This window comes from Phocoena phocoena, chromosome 2 (genome assembly GCF_963924675.1).
Source record: "Phocoena phocoena chromosome 2, mPhoPho1.1, whole genome shotgun sequence".
NCBI lineage: Eukaryota > Metazoa > Chordata > Mammalia > Artiodactyla > Phocoenidae > Phocoena > Phocoena phocoena.
Window position 1 is genome coordinate 95,053,275 of NC_089220.1, and position 20,946 is coordinate 95,074,220.

The 20,946-nt window shown below is 38.1% G+C and overlaps 1 protein-coding gene across 8 annotated transcripts in view; it reads right to left on the reverse strand.

The window, feature by feature from the left end:
* The window catches only part of DMXL2 (Dmx like 2), a 178,019-nt gene that overhangs the window by 18,202 nt on the left and 138,871 nt on the right, over nt 1-20,946 (reverse strand). For 5 of the 8 annotated variants that reach the window (XM_065871506.1, XM_065871505.1, XM_065871502.1 and 2 more), the window contains 7 exons: nt 17,147-17,149; nt 10,800-11,878; nt 10,241-10,432; nt 8,161-8,237; nt 6,289-6,416; nt 4,201-4,449; nt 1,100-1,278 (listed from right to left, as the gene is read on the reverse strand). In XM_065871506.1, the coding sequence (XP_065727578.1) occupies nt 1,100-1,278; nt 4,201-4,449; nt 6,289-6,416; nt 8,161-8,237; nt 10,241-10,432; nt 10,800-11,878; nt 17,147-17,149 (1,907 nt within the window). Of the gene's footprint in view, nt 1-1,099; nt 1,279-4,200; nt 4,450-6,288; nt 6,420-8,160; nt 8,238-10,240; nt 10,433-10,799; nt 11,879-17,146; nt 17,150-20,946 lie in introns of all 8 variants that reach the window. The other 3 variants (XM_065871503.1, XM_065871501.1, XM_065871499.1) reach the window with 1 other exon arrangement.

Below are 20,946 nucleotides of genomic sequence, written 5' to 3' on the forward strand. Positions count from 1 at the left end.
ATGGAATCTGATAAAGCCTCTAAGTTTAACTTTCACTTTACAGAAAAACAGAAATCAGGGGAACATGGTCAGAAGACCAAACATGGGGATGCCATCAGCAAAAGCCACCGAGAAATTTTAAAGGACAGATTTGGGGGTAAAAAATGGCGGCGGGGGGGGGATTTAACAAAGAGAGATGGAGGTAGAACTTATAGATTAAAAGAAACTTAAGACATATCAACCAATTGCAATGTGTGAATCTTATTTTGGACCCTGATTTAACAAACCAACTGTTCAAAAACATTTAAGGTATAATGGGGGAAAATGTGAACACTCTCTGGATACTTAATGATATTAAGGAATTGTGTGTTTATGTATGTGTGGTGTGTGTGGTGTGTGTGATAATGCTAGTGTGGTACTGGTTCAAAATCCTTCTTTTTAAAAAATAAATGGTGAAATATTTATGAATGGAATTTCATGATGTTTGGATTTGCTTCCAACCAATCTGGGGAGTGAGAAGAAGTATAAATGAAACACATGTAAAGAGGGAACACAGGTAAAGAAGGAAACCTATCAATAGAAGGTGATGTGCTTGAAAAAACAAAGTGCAGAAAAGCACACACCCAACATGGTACAAAATGGGACTATGTTGGATCTAGTCACGATGAGTATTCTGATCCCCAGAAAAGTTTTCTCTGCTTTGGAGAAACAGAGATATGTCATGGGGCCTCATGAAACCCATGGTCTCATGAAACCCTCAAATACCCATCCATCTCCTTCTGCTCTAATTTCATGCTGACCAAGGGAACTACTGATAAGCAGAAGAAGGGAAGTTAGATGGTTAGATACAGGTATTCCAGTCCCTAGAAAAGGATGATGCTGATTAAATGTTAATAAACTAACTTTTGGTTTATACCTAAGTCCCGTATGATTTTAATTTGTCTGGTCCATTTCAAGTATCTGATCATTCCTGAATGATTATTCATTTTCTGGAGTTGAGAGATTAATGTCTAAACTATGGTGATTCAGCCCAGAAGCTGCCCCGTCATTCCTGAGTGATGCAAACATAAGAGTTAATAAAACAGACACACATAAAGCTTGCATTCCTCACGCCCCTTACCTTTGCAACAAAATAATCCCACATACTGAGTTCAGGAGGAATAAACTTTTCTTTGTAAGATGGTCTTTCTGCAGGCACTGGTGGTGGGGTGGCATCCTTTACAGGTCTTCCAGGAACCAGCATGCGCATGGTAAACCTCCTGCGGTGTTTATCTATGTCTTCGGAAGGAACAGGAGGTGCTGAATAAAGATAGAAAAAAAAACCTGGCCTCATTTTCCATTATTAATTCAAAGAGTTAACCTTTCTTTTCATCCTACTCTTGCCATGTTTTCAGTGTAGACTAAATTACTTACATCTGTGCTTCTAAACTTTTCTAGTAACTGCATCAGTTGTCCAACAATCATGGCAGAGATGCATATGAGGATAGAGTATAAAAGATTAACTTGCAATGAAGCAGCCTATGTGCTATACAGAATAAGAATTCCAGCGATTCTATATACAGTGTATTAAATAAATGATATATTCAACAAATAGTACAAAGAGTGCTTGAGTGATTATTTCTGGCTGTGTTGTTCAAGAAAGATTCATTGAATGAATATGTAGGATGTAAAGCACGCCTTAAAAGAAAAGCAGAAGCTCATTGTGTAAACAGGAAGCTGACACCAGAAATGAATGACCAAAGGTTTGGCTAAATGAGGAGTAAACTTCTTTTGCTAGACAGGTGTCAGGGAGGGGAGTAACAACGACAGTCTGGAGTTAGGGTGGGACAAGCCTGTGGATAGGAAGCTGGGAGCTCATCCTATGGGCAATTCTCATGAAAGTGTCTTGAACTAGGCACAGGATGAGGTATAGTCTGCAGGATCAATTAGAGAGGAAGGTGGAAGAATCTGACACAAGAAGGACCTGAACTAGTATGGTGGGTGGTAAAGACCTAGAGGAAGTATTAGATATGAGAAATACATAAAAGAAACATCAAAAGGACTCAGAACTAATGGGATATGAGAGAACCAGAAAGAAGTCAACCTGGTCCTCTTCTGAAGCTCTGCGTCACAGAAAATGATAATTCTATCTCAAGTTCTCTTTGATGAATATGACCGCTTTTCACTCTGTCCATCACTAGGCTAAACCACTTTTATCTTTTTTTTAACTGAGGTGAAATTTACATAAAAGTAACCATTTTAAAGCGTACAATTCAGTGGCATTCAGTACATTCACTGTTGTGCAACCGCCGTCCCTATCTAGCTGCAAAGCATTCTCACTACCCCAAATGAAAACCCTATACCCATTAAGCAGTCACTCCCCATTCCTCCCTGCCTCTAGCCCACTGCAACCACCAGTATGCCTTCTGTCTCTATGGCTTTACACTATTCTGAATATTTCAAATAAATGGAAGCATGCAACGTGTGACTTTTTGTGCCTGGCTTCTTTCACTCGGCATAATATTTTTGAGGTTCATGCTAGCCATATAGCATGTGTTAATACTTCGTTCTTTTTTTACAGCTGCATCACACTCCATTGTACTTATATACCACATTTTGTTTATCCATTCACTCTTGATGGTAATCCACAACTATCTTTTAAGTGGGCTATTGCCAGAGCCTCCCACATAGCCTCCCTACTTTTATTCTTTCACAGTCTATTCTCCACACAGCAGTTAGAGTGGGTCTTTTGAAAACCTAAATCAGATTATGTCACGCCTCTGCTTAAAACCCTCCAGTAGTTTCCTATCTTTCTTTAGAACAACAACGATAGTTTTACATGACCCATGAAACCCTCAATGACCTTGGCCCCAGTTACTTATCTTACCTCATCTCTGACCACACTCCCCTGAGTCAGGATAGCCATTCTGGCCTCCACTGTAGTTCCTGGAAAAGGTCAAACTAGTCCTACCTCATGACTTTTGCACTCACTGCTCCGTCTGCCTGAAATGCTCTGGCCCCAGATATCAGCACGATCTGATTCCCACCTTCCTTAGGACTCTGCTCAAATGCTATCTAATCAGAAATGTGTCTTCTGATCACCCTAACTAAACTGTTCCCGTCCCCTTTCCCTCATCATTCTCTGTCCAGTCACTCTCTTTTATTTTTATCGTAGTTCTTCCCATACCTGAAATATTATCACTTGCTAATTTATTGTGTTTACCTCTACTGGATGTAAGCTTCATGAAGGTAAGGGATTTGTCTGTTTTGCTCACTCCCATACCCCAAAAGCCTGGCATAGAGCAGGTGTAAGTAAATGCAAACATGAATACGTACTCAGAGGTTTAAGCATGATGATTTGATGAATGTATTACCTACCATGAAAAAATAATAGAAAACTCAGGAAGAGAAAAGAAGTGATTTGGGAGGAAAACTTTTAAATTTACAGTGGACTACAAGTAGGTAGGAAGATGGAAATTAAGAGTCATCCACATGCAATGGGAGTGGAGACAACGCAAGTCGATAAGACTGCCTACCTTACTCTGACTTACGTAGGAACCTATCCATCTGATGTGACCTTGGGCAGTAAAGACACAGGTTAGAACCTGTGCCATTTAAACTCTCTGTGCCACTAACTCCTCATCTGTAATATGACCATTTCTAAGGATGAATTAAGACAGACAATTTCTGTGTTTCAGCGCCAAGGTGTAAACCCTTCCCGTGGCATCAGTCTATATCTTACCATCCTACCATTTAAAAAAGTGGACTAAAAAAATCTATTTTGGTCCATAAGAAAAAAAAAAGAGGACAGAAAATGGAATTTAAAAACCATGTGCATGATTGGAACAGCCTTCTTGCCTATTACCATAAACTTAATCTGAAGCCAACTACTGGTATACTCTGTAAAGATTATGAGGATTTATTTAAATCTTTCTCTAATTAAAAACTATCCTTTTTCCATGACCTTATTCCTTAACATTGTCTCCTTCCTTACCATTACCTTTCCTTTTTTCTTTTTTATCCTCCTCAAATTTGTCCTGGTTTACCAAAAAATGTTAAACTGAAACTATATTCTTTATTCTAACATGAGTTTAGTTATTTATTACCCTAACAAGAGTGATTATACCTTAAACATCAGTGATTTTCAAAATAAAAATTCTTAAAACATTAAAAAAAATCTTTTACTTTCACATTGGAAACTATTTACATTTACATACCTTATTGGTATCAAATTTATCTTACCTGAAATATTTTCGGATTGTCTTTGAGGCTTCACAACAAGTTTTATACCTCCCCCAAAAACAGCAGCCCACATTCGATTGTTTAATGGGTGGGCTGCAAGTCGAAATAATTCATTGGAGGAATTTGTGGCAAGAGCATGTATCAATAAACTTAAGTACACAGCAACAACAGCTTCACACAACAAAATGTTCAATTTTGGCTGGTCTTCATCTTGGGCTGAACTCAAGAGATTAATAAGTGAACTCACACCTGTAAGGGTATATAATATTGTAAGAAGTCTATCAGCATAAAGCTCCAGAAGGAAAAAAAATCCAAATTTGCAGTTTAACCAAAATTATGTATCTATATTATACTATATATATAGTGTGAATATATACACATGGAGATATATATATATATATATCCGTAATCTGAGCAACAAAATGATAGGAATGGTTTATAAGCTATAGAATAAAATAAGAATCCATTCATCCCTACTGATATAATAAATGAGTGAATAAATAAATTAAAAGAAGAGGAGAGAAAGCTCTTCCTTACAGAACAATTTCAACTAATACGTAGAAGGAAGGATAGCATTAGAAAATCACCATCTAGTAATCCCCACAGTAATATCTGATTCAGTCAGGAGTCATCACTGGATGCTATAATTAGTGGGTAAAAGTATGATATTTTACACAATCTCAAACATTCTCTTCAAAAGATACTCACTAATTGCAAAGGAAAAGAAAGTAACTTTACAAAGGAGAAATCTGGCAGAAACTACCGTACAAAGTGATCAAAGTTAATGGCACCAGTAACGGGACCAAGTGGCATCATGTGCCTCTTGATATTTTACAGCGAGAGGGGTACAATCTCTCTTCATAACCCGAATCTAACACTCAGAAGACATCAGAAAAACCCAGATGGAGGGACACTCTAAAAAATAATTGGCTAGTACTCTTCAAAAGTGTCAGTGTCATGAGAGACAAAGAAAGAAGGAGGAATACGTATTAGAGGAGATTCATGAGACAATACAACTAAATGTTACATGGAAGACCTCAGTGGGACAACAGGTGAAATTGTCCAAAAATCTATAGATTAGAGAGCAGTATTGTATCAATATTAAGATGCTGAATTTGATAACAGTGCTATGGTTATGTACAATAAGAGAATGTCTGTTTTTAGGAAAGATAAACTGATACATTTAGATGTAAAGGGGCATCATGTCTGCAACTTACCCTCAAATATTTCAGAAAAAAGTATATATTCACACGGACACACAATAAGAGAGTGAGAGAGGAGGAGTGAATGACAAAGCAAGTATGGTAAAATGTCACTGTCTGGGGAATCTGGGTGAAGGTTACACAAGAATCGTTTGTACCATTTTTGAAACTTAAGTCTGAAATTATTTCAATAAAATGTCAAAACGACAACAATACGTTTTGAGAAACTTATGCATAAATGAATTTTAAATACACACTTGGAGTCTGTCACTTCCTTCTACTGCCACTCTTCACAATGATCATTAACATGGAACCACAGAGTTATAAAGCAAGTAGAGCAAAAATTAAATGACGTGGCAGACGAGGAAAGTATATTAAGAGAGTGGAGAAGGTTTGAAATAACTGTTATGGAGAGTGAGAAAGAGCCAACCGGAGGAAGAGGACTGGCAGACACCATAATATATGTGCCACAGAATGGTCACTCCTTTCCTAACGTACATCTACACTCTTGAGAATAACTGTATGCTGAGGTATCTGTGAAAAAAAGCTCTGTGATACTGGCTCTCTAAGATTCTAATTCGGGATGTCTAAGGATAAGAAACATGACGTGCTCACCCTTGCGAAGGATGTTAAACCTTGCTTTTTTATGCTGGTCAACACAGCTGGTTTTTGAAGCCTTAACTTTCTGAGTCTTCAGACAACATTACAGTACTTAAGAATTCCTAATCCATGGCAGAAAACATCATCAAAAACAAACAAATAAAAAACTATTCACCAAATCCACAAACACCAACAATCAGGAAACTAGTTGGTGGCTTTGTAAAAAGGAGTTGCCAAATAGAAGATTAAAAAACAAACAAACAAAAAACACCACTCAAATTCTCACCAGGCCATTGAGCAGGAGAAGAATTTGGTGTTGCATGTTCTTCAATGCTTTCTGTCCTTAGCCTTCGACGATCACTTAAAAGAAGTCCTTGATAAGCCATTCCTGTAAACTGGTTCCCTTCTGTCTGACTGCTAAAACAAATAAGGTTCAGTTATTTATCGTCTTTATAGAGGTAACAAGCAATTATACCCTATACGTATTTATTTTAGATAACTGTAACAAAAACAAAACTCTTAAAACTGAGTTCACTGTTCTAATAAAAACTTATTTCAGAAAGTTCTTTAAATTAGTTACAAATATTTATCAATAGCTTTTTAAAACAAAATACCAAATTTTCTATTTAGGTAGATGACATTTCAGTCATTAAAACCTTTTCCAAATGCCACCTAATACTTAAAAATCTTTTCTATATTCACTTATTTGTATTTTTTTTAAAGTCTGCTGTAAGGAGACTACTGATGGTACTAAGATATATCAGAAAGTTTCAGGGCACTATTTTGTTGCATTTCTTAGTTCTGTAAAGTCGTGCAAGCTCAACTCTGAATTAAAACATCAACTAAAATCTGAAGAATCCTATTTTAGAAATACCTAGTCCTAAAGCCAAATGTGCCCAAATATTTACTTCCCTCATCTTTATGGAGTGAGGCAAGTACAAAAGAAGAAAATAAATCTGACACCCTGGAGAGTCAATCACAGCCTAAAAACTAGAAAATACACATTTAAACAAAATTTATTTGGATTCTTATCTGGCACCATCTTAAGCAGTGACTGATATCCAACAAGTTGTCTTTGATCATTAAGATGACCACAGGGCTTCCCTGGTGGCGCAGTGGTTGGGAGTCCGCCTGCCGATGCAGGGGACAGGGGTTTGTGCCCCGGCCCGGGAGGGTCCCGCATGCCGCGTAGCGGCTGGGCCCGTGAGCCATGGCCGCTGGGCCTGCGCGTCCGGAGCCTGTGCTCCGCAGTGGGAGGGGCCCCTATAGTGAGAGGCCCGCGTACCGCAAAGGAAAAAAAAGATGACCACAGTCAACCAAACAAATTCTTTTTCACTTATTTACATTTCTACGTTTTTGTAGTTACTTAGACATGGCCTTATTAGGCTAACATCAGAGAACAGGCCATTTTGAGAGAGTAATTCCCTATGCAATAACAAATCTTCCCACAAGAGGCTGCTGAATTTATAAGAAAAAAATCTAGATATATCTGTAATATAAATTTAATGTGATTCTATTTATATTACAAACTTTTCATTTATTCATATAATCCATTTAAATCTAGGTCATCTTTCCAAGTGATTCAATTTCTTATACTGCCCTAGTCATTAAAATACAGAGTATACACCGATGAAGGCAATTAGACATTTAACAAAAATTCAAACCATTACATCTATTGATATCACTTCTAAAGACATACAGAAATGGGTAAGTAAAATAGATTTTAATAGTTCAACGTTAGGAATGTACTTTCTCATTTTTCAAAAGTTCTTCCTCTTTCAACTGAAAACCAAACAAACAGAAACTAATCTAAGGCTAAAAGGAATAGTTCCTAAGGGGGAAAAAATAAGAAAACTTCGTATCATAAATTACTTTGGATAGTGAACACTTCCTTTTTTGAAAACAAAAAAAAAAAAGATGGTGATGATAATTTCCTTTACTATTTGTCATTTTCTATATGTCTCTGTTGTTACTAGGTAATAGCTAAACTAAACAAATAATTATTTTATTTCCCATTCTCATCTATTAAAGTACACATGGTGGTCATATTTGAGGATTTTTCAGTCCCTAGGAAGCAGAACTTTAATATAACTCTGGAACAGTTTAATGCTTTTGCTGTATTAATACTATTTGGGTAATTTTTCTTTATTTTTTTTACCTGTAGCTATGACTGTCACATAATGCTTGGTAAATTGATGCAGAAAGCGATGCTGCTAGTGAATGAAGTGTGTGCACCTAAAACCAAAACAGCCACAATTACATTTTGTACTAACATTTCTACACAACAGTAGTATGTTAAAAATCAGAAAATACCCAGGAAACTAGCAATATCATAAATAAAACTAGGTCCTACATGAGACTACTAACTCTACCTTAAAGCTTCTAAAATAAAACTCATCCAATTCAATATCCATGCTCACAACCAAGCTAACTGATTCATATGCCTCTTTAGCAAATATTTATTACTGTGAGCCTGCCACTTAGCAGGCCCTAAGCAAAGTGCCAACGTTCACATTGCTGGGACTGTGTCCTAGCCTGCTAATGAATAGCCTAAGTAGTAATACTCAAAAAAAGCAGAACCAAAATAAGCATAGAATTTTTAGAGCTTTTATGTAAAGTTGCCTTATGAAAACTTCTCCTTGATGAAACTAAAAACTTGATCTTATCAGTAAGAATGAATTAAATGTTTAGAAAGTATATCAATCACTGTCTGAAATGGTTAATTTTCCAGAAAGCAAGTAATCCACTTAGTACTTAGAAGTAATGCAGTCTTAGAATTTTAAATTTTGAAAGTTTAAAAATTATCAATATAATATAAAAACCACATCCTACAATGCCACACTGAATCAGCATTTTGAGACTCACACAATCTTAAAATTTGAAGGGATCTTAGAAACAGTTTCATACTTTTTGAAAACTTATCCAAATTTCTAGGAACTAGAAATGCTTACTTAGAGCTTATATGCATTGAATGCATTTTCTGCATTTCCATATTCACCTATCAAACAATTTAAGTAATCTCTGCTAAAATACTGATACAGATTAATTAATGCTATGGATTAGAAGTCTCTAATAGGATGATATAACCAGTAAACCTTGGGTCCTTCAGAAGAATGTACTACCAGAGATTGAATGTGCCTTTCAAACAAAAAAATTAAACATAAAAATATTGGGGACCTGAAATGACATCAGCCACTGGAATTGGAAAAAGTACAGTACCAATACACTTAGGCTAGCACAGTGGAAGTCTGATCATCTCTCCAGATCCTGCCACACTCCCTACCTGTTTCTTAGAATCTATCCATTTTTAAGTTTTCAGCATAGGATATAGTTTTTATTTGGGGTAGTAACTCTGCCAAAACTCCAATTGCCCCAAACTATTCCACAGCCTCCAACAAAACACAGTCATCAGGGAGACAGTAATGAGGGTACTTTCTCTGGGACTATTTCTAATCAATCATGGTTCTCTCAAAGATACCCCCCTGCACTTATATTTTCATAATATTCTGGCATCTAAGCAAACAGTTATAAATATTTCTACTTAATGATTCATTTAAATGAGATGGAGAATCCAAAGGAATATTTGGCAAGAATACTGTCTAGAAAATGAATTTTATTACCAAAAAAGTATTTGTCTGTCTTAAAGGAAGATAATAAGTTTTCCACAAGTAAGAAGAAACTATCATATTAATTTCAGGTATACAGCACAGTGGTTCAATATTTTTATAGATTATCCTCCCCTTTAAAGTTATTACAAAATAATGGCTCTATTTCCCTGAGCTGTACAATATATCCTTGTTGCTTGTCTATTTTATGCTTAGTAGTTTGTATCTCTTAATTCCCTACCCATAATGTGCCCCCCCCCACCACACACACACACTTTGGTAACCACTGGTTTGTTCTCTATGTCTGGGAGTCTGTTTCTGTTTTGTTATATACAGTCATTTGTTTCATTTTTTAGATTCCACATATAAGTGATAACATATGGTATTTTTCTTTCTGTCTGACTTACTTCACTTAGCTTAAACTCCATCCAAGCTGTGGCAAATGGGAGAATTTCAAGAATGCTTACTTTCAAATTACATTCATTGGACAAATGGTCTTGAACTAGTCAGACTGAGAAGGTAGCAGATAAGAGTACTGTAAAATATTTCTTCTAAGTTCAAACTGGAAGACAAGTATAACACATTTACCTTCTCAGTATGTACAATACCAAATGATCGTAAACTCTACATTACCTTCACATCTTCAATACTGGGATGAGGTGGTGTTTTCATCTGAACAATAGTATAAAGTATATCATGGATGTGATTATTTAAGTACAGTACAGGATTAGCTATGACTGTTTTTGTTGAAGCAATACTTGCTGAAAGCAGAGGTAGGGCGGTAGGCAGTGGTAGTGGAGACTGGAGCTGCTTCACTGTAGTTTCCTGTGGGTGGTAGGAGATTATTTTTTCCGTAGTTAAAATGAAGGACAAAAAAAAGCAATTAATAGTTATATGATAAAAATACTGGCAGTAAACATCTGAGTAAAAGCAATATGTTAATGTGCTTGCTCACTTATTCTACAAAAATTGATTGCGTACCGGGTCCTATGCTTAGAGCACCTCGAGCTTCTAGCCTACACCTAATTATCAAAACTTTTGTCTAAAAAGACCCATGCAGAGTGTAAATATGTGCCTCCTGTGAATAGAGGAGCGAATCACATTAACCAGTAAAAAGAGCTTTACAACTATAAATGAAAGTTACTGAAATTATTAAAATAACCAAGATTGAAAACAAAAGTAAAGTCAATACCTGCTGTGATTCTTGTAGCAAAAATTTGAGTTCCATCCTTACTGAGGCCAGACCACCGCCTTGGGCCCCGTGAAGGCTACAGTAACTAAGAAACACTCTGAGGAGATCTTGGTTCTTCTGCAACCATAACTTCCGTCTTTCCGCATGCTCTCGTTTAGCCTGTAGTCTCCGCCTTTCTATTTGGTGCCACTCATAGGAACCAAGACCTGGTTTGTCCACCATTTCTTCCTGATCCCGAATATCACTCTCTACTGTGGAATGCATTTTACTGGCATATTCTTTAATAACTGATTCATGATTACATATCTCATGCAAGGCGGCAATTTCCTTTTCAAGCCAGTTATAGAGTTGAAATCTGAGTTTTCCACCATCTACTTCATAACCTGTAGCCAATGTTCTTAGTTCAGTCATAAGGATCTTTAAACAAGCTCTGAATTTTAGTTGTTCAGCAATCACATCAACTTCAGAATCACCTTCAAGGCAATCCTCTTCCTGAGGAGTCAATAACACATCAGGGTCTGGGGCTTCCCGATCTTCTTGTCTATCTTTTTCCCTGAGATCTGTACTTTTCATTACTAAACCGACAGCATCTTCTTCCTCTTTTTCTAAGCTACCATCGTGCCCTTCACCCCAATCAAGAGTAAGAGGTTCCTCTTCAACTTTTACTATTGGCTGACTCCAGTCAATCTGTGATGAAGTTACGTTTGACCAATCAATTCCAGAACTTCTACCACCATCACTCAGAGTTTTTGATTCTGAAGGTACATCATCCGTCTTTTTAGAAATGAAGTCAGGCTGATCTTTTTCTGAAGGTAAGGCAGACACTTTGGTAACTTTTGGAATTTTGGAGAGTACCTCCAAGGCTAAAACAGGACATCCAACTTTAAAATGAGCATTTGCTGTAGTAAAGAATAATTTTCTTTCTATGAGATTAATTTTATCAACAAAGTTCTTCTCCGTTTTGAGACCTAAGGTTGCCAAAGTTCCCTCAGGGGAGGCAAGGTTTCTTCGAATAAGCAAAGGATGAGTTCGAAGGTAGTTGTAGAAACTAAACACCACTGGGTTACAAGATTTGATAACTATAGAAATCAAACAGATACAATCACAAGGTATTATGTTAACTTGTAATTATATTACAAAAGAATAAAATATGTCAGTATTTCCTCAAAATAAAGGACACTTAAATATTAACCTAGGATTAGTTAAACTACGATATACCCACAAAATACAGCTAAAATAAAAAGAATTTCCCTGTTTTGCTATGGAGTGATATCCAGAATATATTAAGTAAAAGAAGACGAAGAAAAGTATATATACTAAACTACCTTTTACTTAAGAAAGTAAAGAGGGAACACATACACACATTCACATACACACACACACACGTACACTTGTATTTTTTTAAATGGAAGGAGAACACACAATTTTTTTTTCAATTGGTCCCCTAAAAAATGGAGGCAAGAACAGGGTAGAGAGATGAGGAAAGAAGCTAGATTTCTCTGAAAATACCTTGATTTTATGGTTTTTATTTAAAAACCACTTCAACATTTTATATAATTCTAAAAGAAAATTAATCTTTAAAAATTCACAATAAAAGCAAAAGCAAAATTAAACGTTATTCTTTGTATCAAGTTGGTAGCATAACCACAAGAGAGGAACTATAAAGTGACTTAAAAATAAGTAATTTTAAAAAAATAAGTAATTTGACTGAACATCCTTAGTGGGATATACTATCAAAACAAGAAGAACTGCAAAGAGGGAGACCTTCAAGATGGTGGAGGAGTAAGACGTGGAGATCACCTTCTTCCCCACAAATACATCAAAAATACATGTGCGTGTGGAACAACTCCTACAGAACACCTACTGAACGCTGGAAGAAGACCTCAGACCTCCCAAAAGGCAAGAAACTCCCCCACGTACCTGGGAAGGGCAAAAGAAAAAACAGAGACAAAAGAATAGGGACGGGACCTGCACCAGTGGGAGGGAGCTGTGAAGGAGGAAAAGTTTCCACACACTAGGAAGCCCCTTCTCCGGCGGAGACTGTGGGTGGCAGAGGGGGGAAGCTTCGGAGCCACGGAGGAGAGCGCAGCAACAGGGCTGCAGAGGGCAAAGCGGACAGATTCCCGCACAAATGATCGGTGCCGACCAGCACTCACTAGCCCAAGAGGCTTCTCTGCTCACCCGCCGGGGCGGGCGGGGGCTGGGACCTGAGGCTCGGGCTTCGGAGGTCAGATCCCAGAGAGAGGACTGGGGTTGGCTGCATGAACACAGCCTAAAAGGGGCTAGTGTGCCACAGCTAGCCGGGACGGAGTCCGGGGAAAAGTCTGGAATTGCCTAAGAGTCAAGAGACCACTGTTTCGGGGTGTGCGAGGAGAGGGGATTCAGAGCACTGCCTGAACGAGCTCCAGAGATGGGCACGAGCCGCAGCTATCAGCACGGACCCCAGAGACAGGCACGAGACGCTAATGCTACTTCTGCAGCCACCAAGAAGCCTGTGTGCAAGCACAGGTCACTCTCCACACCTCCCCTTCCGGGAGCCTGTGCAGCCCGCCACTGCCAGGGTCCCGTGACCCAGGGACAACTTCCCTGGGAGAACACATGGGGAGCCTCTCAGGCCGGTGCAACGTCACGCTGGCCTCTACCGCCACAGGCTCGCCCCACATCCGTACCCCTCCCTCACCCCGGCCTGAGTGAGCCAGTACACCCTAATCAGCTGCTCCTTTAACCCCGTCCTGTCTGAGGAAAGAACAGACACCCTCAGGAGACCTCCACGCAGAGGCGGGGCCAAATCCAAAGCTGAACCCCAGGAGCTGTGCGAACAAAGAAGAGAAAGGGAAATTTCTCCCACCAGCCTCAGGAGCAGCAGATTGTATCTCCACAGTCAACTCGATGTACCCTGCATCTGTGGAATACCTGAACAGCCAACGAATCATCCCAAAATTGAGGTGGTGGATGCTGGGAGCAACTGTAGATTTGGGGTTTGCTTTCTGCATCTAATTTGTTCCTGGCTTTATGTTTATCTTAGTCGAGTATTTAGAGTTGATTATCATTGGTAGCTTTGTTTATTGATTTGGTTGCTCTCATCCTTTTTTTTTCTTTTATATATATAGATTTTTTAATCCTTTTTCTCTTTTTGTGAGTGTGTATGTGTATGCTTCTTCGTATGATTTTGTCTGTATAGCTTTGCTTTTACCATTTGTCCTAGGGTTCTGTCTATCCATTTTTTGTTTGGGGGGTTTTTTTAGTATAGTTTTTAGCACTTGCTATCACTGGTGGATTTGTTTTTTTGGTTTGCTTGATCTATTCTTTCTTTCTTTTATTATTACTTTTTAATTTTTTAATAATTATTTTTTATTTTAATAACTTTATATTATTTTATTTTTCTTTCTCTGTTTCATTTTTTCTCCCTTTTCTTCTGAGCCGTGTGGGTGACAGGGTATTCATGCTCTGGCCAGGTGTCACGCCTATGCCTCTGAGGTGGGAGATCTGAGTTCAGGACACTGGTCCACCATACACCTCCTGGCTCCACGTAATATGAAATGCAAAAGCTCTTCCAGAGATCTCCATCTCAATGGTAAGACCCAGCTCCACTCAATGACCAGCAAGTTACAGTGCTTGACATCCTATGCCAAACAACTAGCAAGACAGGAACACAAACCCAGCCATTAGCAGAGAGGCTGCCTAATATCATAGTAAGGTCACAGACACACCAAAACACACCCAACGGACGCAGTCCTGCACACCAGAAAGACAAGATCCAGCCTCAGCCACCAAAACACAGGCACAAGTCCCCTCCACCAAGAAGCCTACACAACCCACTGAACCAACCCTAGCGACTGGGGGCAGACACCAAAAACAACCGGAAGCATGAACCTGCAGCCTGCGAAAACGAGACCTCAAACACAGTAAGTTAAGCAAAATGAGAAGACAGAAACACACAGCAGATGAAGGAACAAGGTAAAAATCCACCAGACCAAACAAATGAAGAAGAAACAGGCAGTCTACCTGGAAAAGAATTCAGAATAATGATAGTAAAGATGATCCAAAATCTTGGAAATAGAATGGAGAAAATACAAGGAATGTTTAACAAGGACCTAGAAGAACTAAAGAGCAAACAAACAGTGATGAACAACACAATAAATGAAATTAAAAACTCTCTAGAAGGAATCAATAGCAGAATAACTGAGGCACAAGAACGGATATGTGACCTGGAAGATAAAATAGTGGAAATAACTACTGCAGAGCAGAATAAAGAAAAACAAATGAAAAGAACTGAGGACAGTCTCAGAGACCTCTGGGACAACATTAAACACACCAACATTCGAATTATAGGGGTCCCAGAAGAAGAGAAAAAGTAAAGGACTGAGAAAACATTTGAAGAGATTATAGTTGAAAACTTCCCTAATACGGGAAAGGAAATAGTCAATCAAGTCCAGGAAGCACAGAGAGTCCCATACAGGATAAATCCAAGGAGAAACATGCCAAGACACATATTAATCAAACGATCAAAAATGAAGTACAAAGAAAAAATATTAAAAGCAACAAGAGAAAAACAACATATAACATACAAGGGAATCCCCATAAGTTTAACAGCTGATCTTTCAGCAGAAACTCTGCAAGCCAGAAAGGAGTGGCAGGACATATTTACAGTGACGAAACGGAAAAACCTACAACCAAGATTACCCAACCTAGCAAGGATCTCATTCAGATTCAATGGAGAAATGAAAAACCTTACAGACAAGCAAAACCTAAGCTAATTCAGCACCACCAAACCAGCTTTACAACAAATGCTAAAGGAACTTCTCTAAGCAGAAAACACAAAAGAAGGAAAAGACCTACAATAACAAACCCAAAACAATTAAGAAAATGGTAATAGGAACACACATATTGATAATTACCTTAAATGTAAATGGATTAAATGCTCCTACCAAAAGATGAAGACTGGCTGAATGGATACAAAAACAAGACCCATATACATGCTGTCAAAGAAAGACCCAATTCAGACCTAGGGACACATACAGACTGAAAGTGAGGGGACAGAAAAGAGATAGTCCATGCAAATGGAAAGCAAAAGAAAGCTGGAGTAGCAATTCTCATATCAGACAAAATAGACTTTAAACCAAAGACTATTACAAGAGACAAAGAAGGACACTACATATGATCAACCCAAGAAGAAGATATAACAATTGTAAATATTTATGCACCCAACATAGGAGCAAATACTAACAGCCATAAAAGGGGAAATCGACAGTAACACATTCATAGTAGGGGACTTTAACACCCCACTTTCACGAATGGACAGATCATCCAAAGTGAAAATAAACAAGGAAACACAAGCTTTAAACAATACATTAAACAACATGGACTTAATTGATATTTGTAGGACATTCCATCCAAAAATAACAGAATACACATTCTTTCAAAGTGCTCATGGAACATTCTCCAGGATAGATAATATCCTGGGTCACAAATCAAGCCTTGGTAAATTTAAGGAAACTGAAATCATATCAAGTATCTTTTCCAACCACAATGTTATGAGACTAGATATCAATTACAGGAAAAAAATCTGTAAAAAATAAAAACACATGGAGGATAAACAATACACTACTTAATAACCAAGAGATCACTAAGGAAATCAAAAAATTCTTAGAAACAAATGGCAATGAAAACTCAAAGACCTAAAACCTATGGGATGCAGCTAAAGCATTTCTAATAGGGAAGTTTATAGTAATACAATCCTACCTTAAGAAACAGAAACATCTAATATAAACAACCTAACCTACACCTAAAGAAATTAGAGAAAGAAGAAAAAAAAAAAACCCCAAAGTTAGCAGAAGGAAAGAAATCATAAAGATCAGATCAGAAATAAATGAAAAAAAAATGAAGGAAATGACAGCCAAGATCAATAAAACTAAAAGCAGGTTCTTTCAGAAGACAAACAAAATTGATAAACCTTTAGCCAGATTCATCAAGAAAAAAAGGGAGAAGACGTAAATCAATAGAATTAGAAATGAAAAAGGAGAAGTAACAAGTGATACTGCAGAAATACAAAGGATCATGAGAGATTACTACAAGCAACTGTATGCCAAGAAATGTACAACCTGGAAGAAACGAACAAATTCTTAGAAATGCACAACCTTCTGTGACTGAACCAGGAAGAAATAGGAAATATAAACAGACCAATCACAAGCACTGAAATTGAAACTGTGATTAAAAATCTTCCAACAAACAAAAGCCCAGGACCAGATGGCTTCACAGGCGAATTCTATCAAACATTTAGAGAAGAGCTAACACCTATCCTTCTCAAACTCTTCCAGATTATAGCAGTGGGAGGAACACTCCCAAACTCACTCTACAAGGCCACCATCACCCTGATTGCAAAAGCAGACAACGATGTCACAAAGAAAGAAAACTACAGACCAATATCACTGATGAACATAGATGCAAAAATCCCCAATAAAATACTAGGAAACAGAATGCAACAGCACATTAAAAGGATCAGGGCTTCCCTGGTGGCGCAGTGGTTGAGGGTCCGCCTGCCGATGCAGGGGACGTGGGTTCGTGCCCCGGTCCGGGAGGATCCCACGTGCCGCGGAGCGGCTGGCCCCGTGAGCCATGGCCGCTGAGCCTGTGCGTCCAGAGCCTGTGCTCCGCAACGGGAGAGGCCACAACAGTGAGAGGCCCACATACGGCAAAAAAAAAAAAAAAAAAAAAAAAAAAAAGGATCATACACCATGAACAAGTGGGGTTTACCCCAGGAATGCAAGGATTCTTCAATATACGCAAATCAATCATTGTGATACACCATATTAACAAATTGAAGGAGAAAAACCATATCATCATCTCAATAGATGCAGAGAAAACTTTCGACAAAATTCAACACCTATTTATGATAAAAACCCTGCAGAAAGTAGGCATAGAGGGAACTTTCCTCAACATAATAAAGGCCATATATGACAAACCCACAGCCAACCTCGTGCTCAGTGGTGAAAAAATGAAAGCATTTCCACTAAGATCAGGAACCAGAAAAGGTTGCCCACTGTCACCACTCTCATTAAACGTAGTTTTGGAAGTTTTAGCCACAGCAATCAGAGAAGAAAAAGAAATAAAAGGAATCCAAATCGGAAAAGAAGAAGTAAAGCTGTCACTGTTTGCAGCTGACATGATACTATACATAGAGAATCCTAAAGATGCTACCAGAAAACTACTAGAGCTAATCAATGAATTTGGTAAAGTAGCAGGATAGAAATTTAATGCACAGAAATCTCTGGCATTCCTATACACTACTGATGAAAAATCTGAAAGTGAAATTAAGAAAACACTCCCATTTACCATTGCAACAAACAGAATAAAATATCTAGGAATAAACCTACCTAAGGAGACAAAAGACCTGTATGCAGAAAATTATAAGACACTGATGAAAGAAATTAAAGATGATACAAATAGATGGAGAGATATACCATGTTCTTGGATTGGAAGAATCAACATTGTGAAAATGACTCTACTACTCAAAGCAATCTACAGATTCAATGCAATCCCTATCAAACTACCACTGGCATTTTTCACAGAACTACAACAAAAAATTTCACAATTTGTATGGAAACACAAAAGACCCCAAATAGCCAAAGCAATCTTGAGAACGAAAAGTGGAACTGTAGGAATCAGGCTCCCTGACTTCAGACTATACGACAAAGCTACAGTAATCAAGACAGTATGGTACTGGCACAAAAACAGAAAGATAGCTCAATGGAACAGGATACAAAGCCCAGCGATAAACCCACACACATATGGTCACCTTATCTTTGATAAAGGAGGCAGGAATGTACAGTGGAGAAAGGACAGCCACTTCAATAAGTGGTGCTGGGAAAACTGGACAGCTACATGTAAAAGTATGAGATGAGAACACTCCCTAACACCATACACAAAAATAAGCTCAAAATGGATTAAAGACCTAAATGTAAGGCCAGACACCATCAAACTCTTAGAGGAAAACATAGGCAGAACACGCTATGACATAAATCACAGCAAGATCCTTTTTGACCCACCTCCTAGAGAAATGGAAATAAAAATAAACAAATGGGATCGAATGAAACTTAAAAGCTTTTGCACAGGACTTCCCTGGTGGCACAGTGGTTGAGGGTCCGCCTGCCGATGCAGGGGACGCGGGTTCGTGCCCCGGTCTGGGAGGAACCCAAATGCCGCGGATAGGCTGGGCCCGTGAGCCATGGCTGCTGAGCCTGTGCGTCCGGAGCCTGTGCTCTGCAACGGGAGAGGCCACGGCAGTGAGAGGCCCGCGTACCGCAAAAAAAAAAAAAAAAAGCTTTTGCATAGCAAAGGAAACCATAAACAAGACCAAAAGACAACCCTCAGAATGGGAGAAAATATTTGCAAATGAAGCAACTGACAAAGGATTAATCTCCAAAATTTACAAGGAGCTCATGCAGCTCAATAACAAAAAAAAAACAATCCAATCCAAAAATGGGCAGAAGACCTAAATAGACATTTCTCCAAAGAAGATATACAAATTGCCAACAAACACATGAAAGAATGCTCAACATCATTAATCATTAGAGAAATGCAAATCAAAACTACAATGAGATATCATCTCACACCGGTCAGAATGGCCATCATCAAAAAATCTAGACACGATAAATGCTGGAGAGGGTGTGGAGGAAAGGGAACCCTCTTGCACTGCTGGTGGGAATGTGAATTGGTACAGCCACTATGGAGAACAGTATGGAGGTTCCTTAAAAAACTACAAATAGAACTACCATATGACCCAGCAATCCCACTACTGAGTAAATACCCTGAGAACACCATAATTCAAAAAGAGTCATGTACCAAAATGTTCATTGCAGCTCCATTTACAATAGCCAGGAGATGGAAGCAACCTAAGTGTCCATCATCGGATGAATGGATAAAGAAGATGTGGCACATATATACAATGGAATATTACTCAGCCATAAAAAGAAACGAAATTGAGTTATTTGTAGTGAGGTGGATGGACCCAGAGTCTGTCATACAAAGTGAAGTAAGTCAGAAAGAGAAAGACAAATACCATATGCTAACACATATATACAGAACCTAAGAAAAAAAAATGTCATGAAGAACCTAGGGGTAAGACGGGAATAAAGACACAGACCTACTAGAGAATGGACTTGAGGATATGGGGAGGGGAATGGTAAGCTGTGACAAAGTGAGAGAGTGGCATGGACATATTTACACTACCAAACGTAAAATAGATAGCTAGTGGGAAGCAGCCGCATAGCACAGGGAAATCAGTTCGGTGCTTGTGACCACCTAGAGGGGTGGGATGGGGGAGTTGGAGGGAGGGAGACGTAAGAGGGAAGAGATATGGGAACATATGTATAACTGATTCACTTTGTTATAAAGCAGAAAATAACACACCACTGTAAAGCAATTATATTCCAATAAAGATGTTTAAAAAAAAAAGAAACTACAGGACAAACAATCCGACTTCTTTAACAAATAAACTGGGGGAGGGGGAGAGGGGTAACTAAATATGGATCAAAACAGACATAAGAGCCACCTCAGCCAATCACAATATATAGGCATCATTTGGATTTTGTTTCAAATTAATCAACTGTATAAGATTTTGAGAGAACCAGGGAAATTTGAAGACTGAGTATTTAATTACTAATAAAATTGTTATGTGTTATAACAATGACATGTGTTATTGTTTTTTAAAGAGTACTTAGTTTTTAGAGATGCATGTTGCAATATTCACAGATGAAATGATCTGCTGTGTCTGCTTCAAAATGAATCTATACAGTATTGAAAATGGGAGGGTGTGGAAAGGATGGGAATATATATATGGCACGAGGTTGGTTATGAGTTGATAACTACTGAAACTGGATGATAGAGTCAGAGACTTTCATTATATCATTCACTCTTTTATGTATACATAAAATTTTTCCCAATAACAACCTTTTAAAAGTTAACCTGGAAAAGATTAAGAAATAAACAGAATCTTCCTTCTGTAAAAATGTGTACATTTTATTAAAATTGCCTGGGTAGGTCAGATATTAATTTTTCTTCTAAAGGTTTTATTTCCTTTCCTTTAAATAAATTTAAAAATATTTACAGTGGTCCCTCCTTATCTGCAGTTTTGCTTTCCATGGATTCC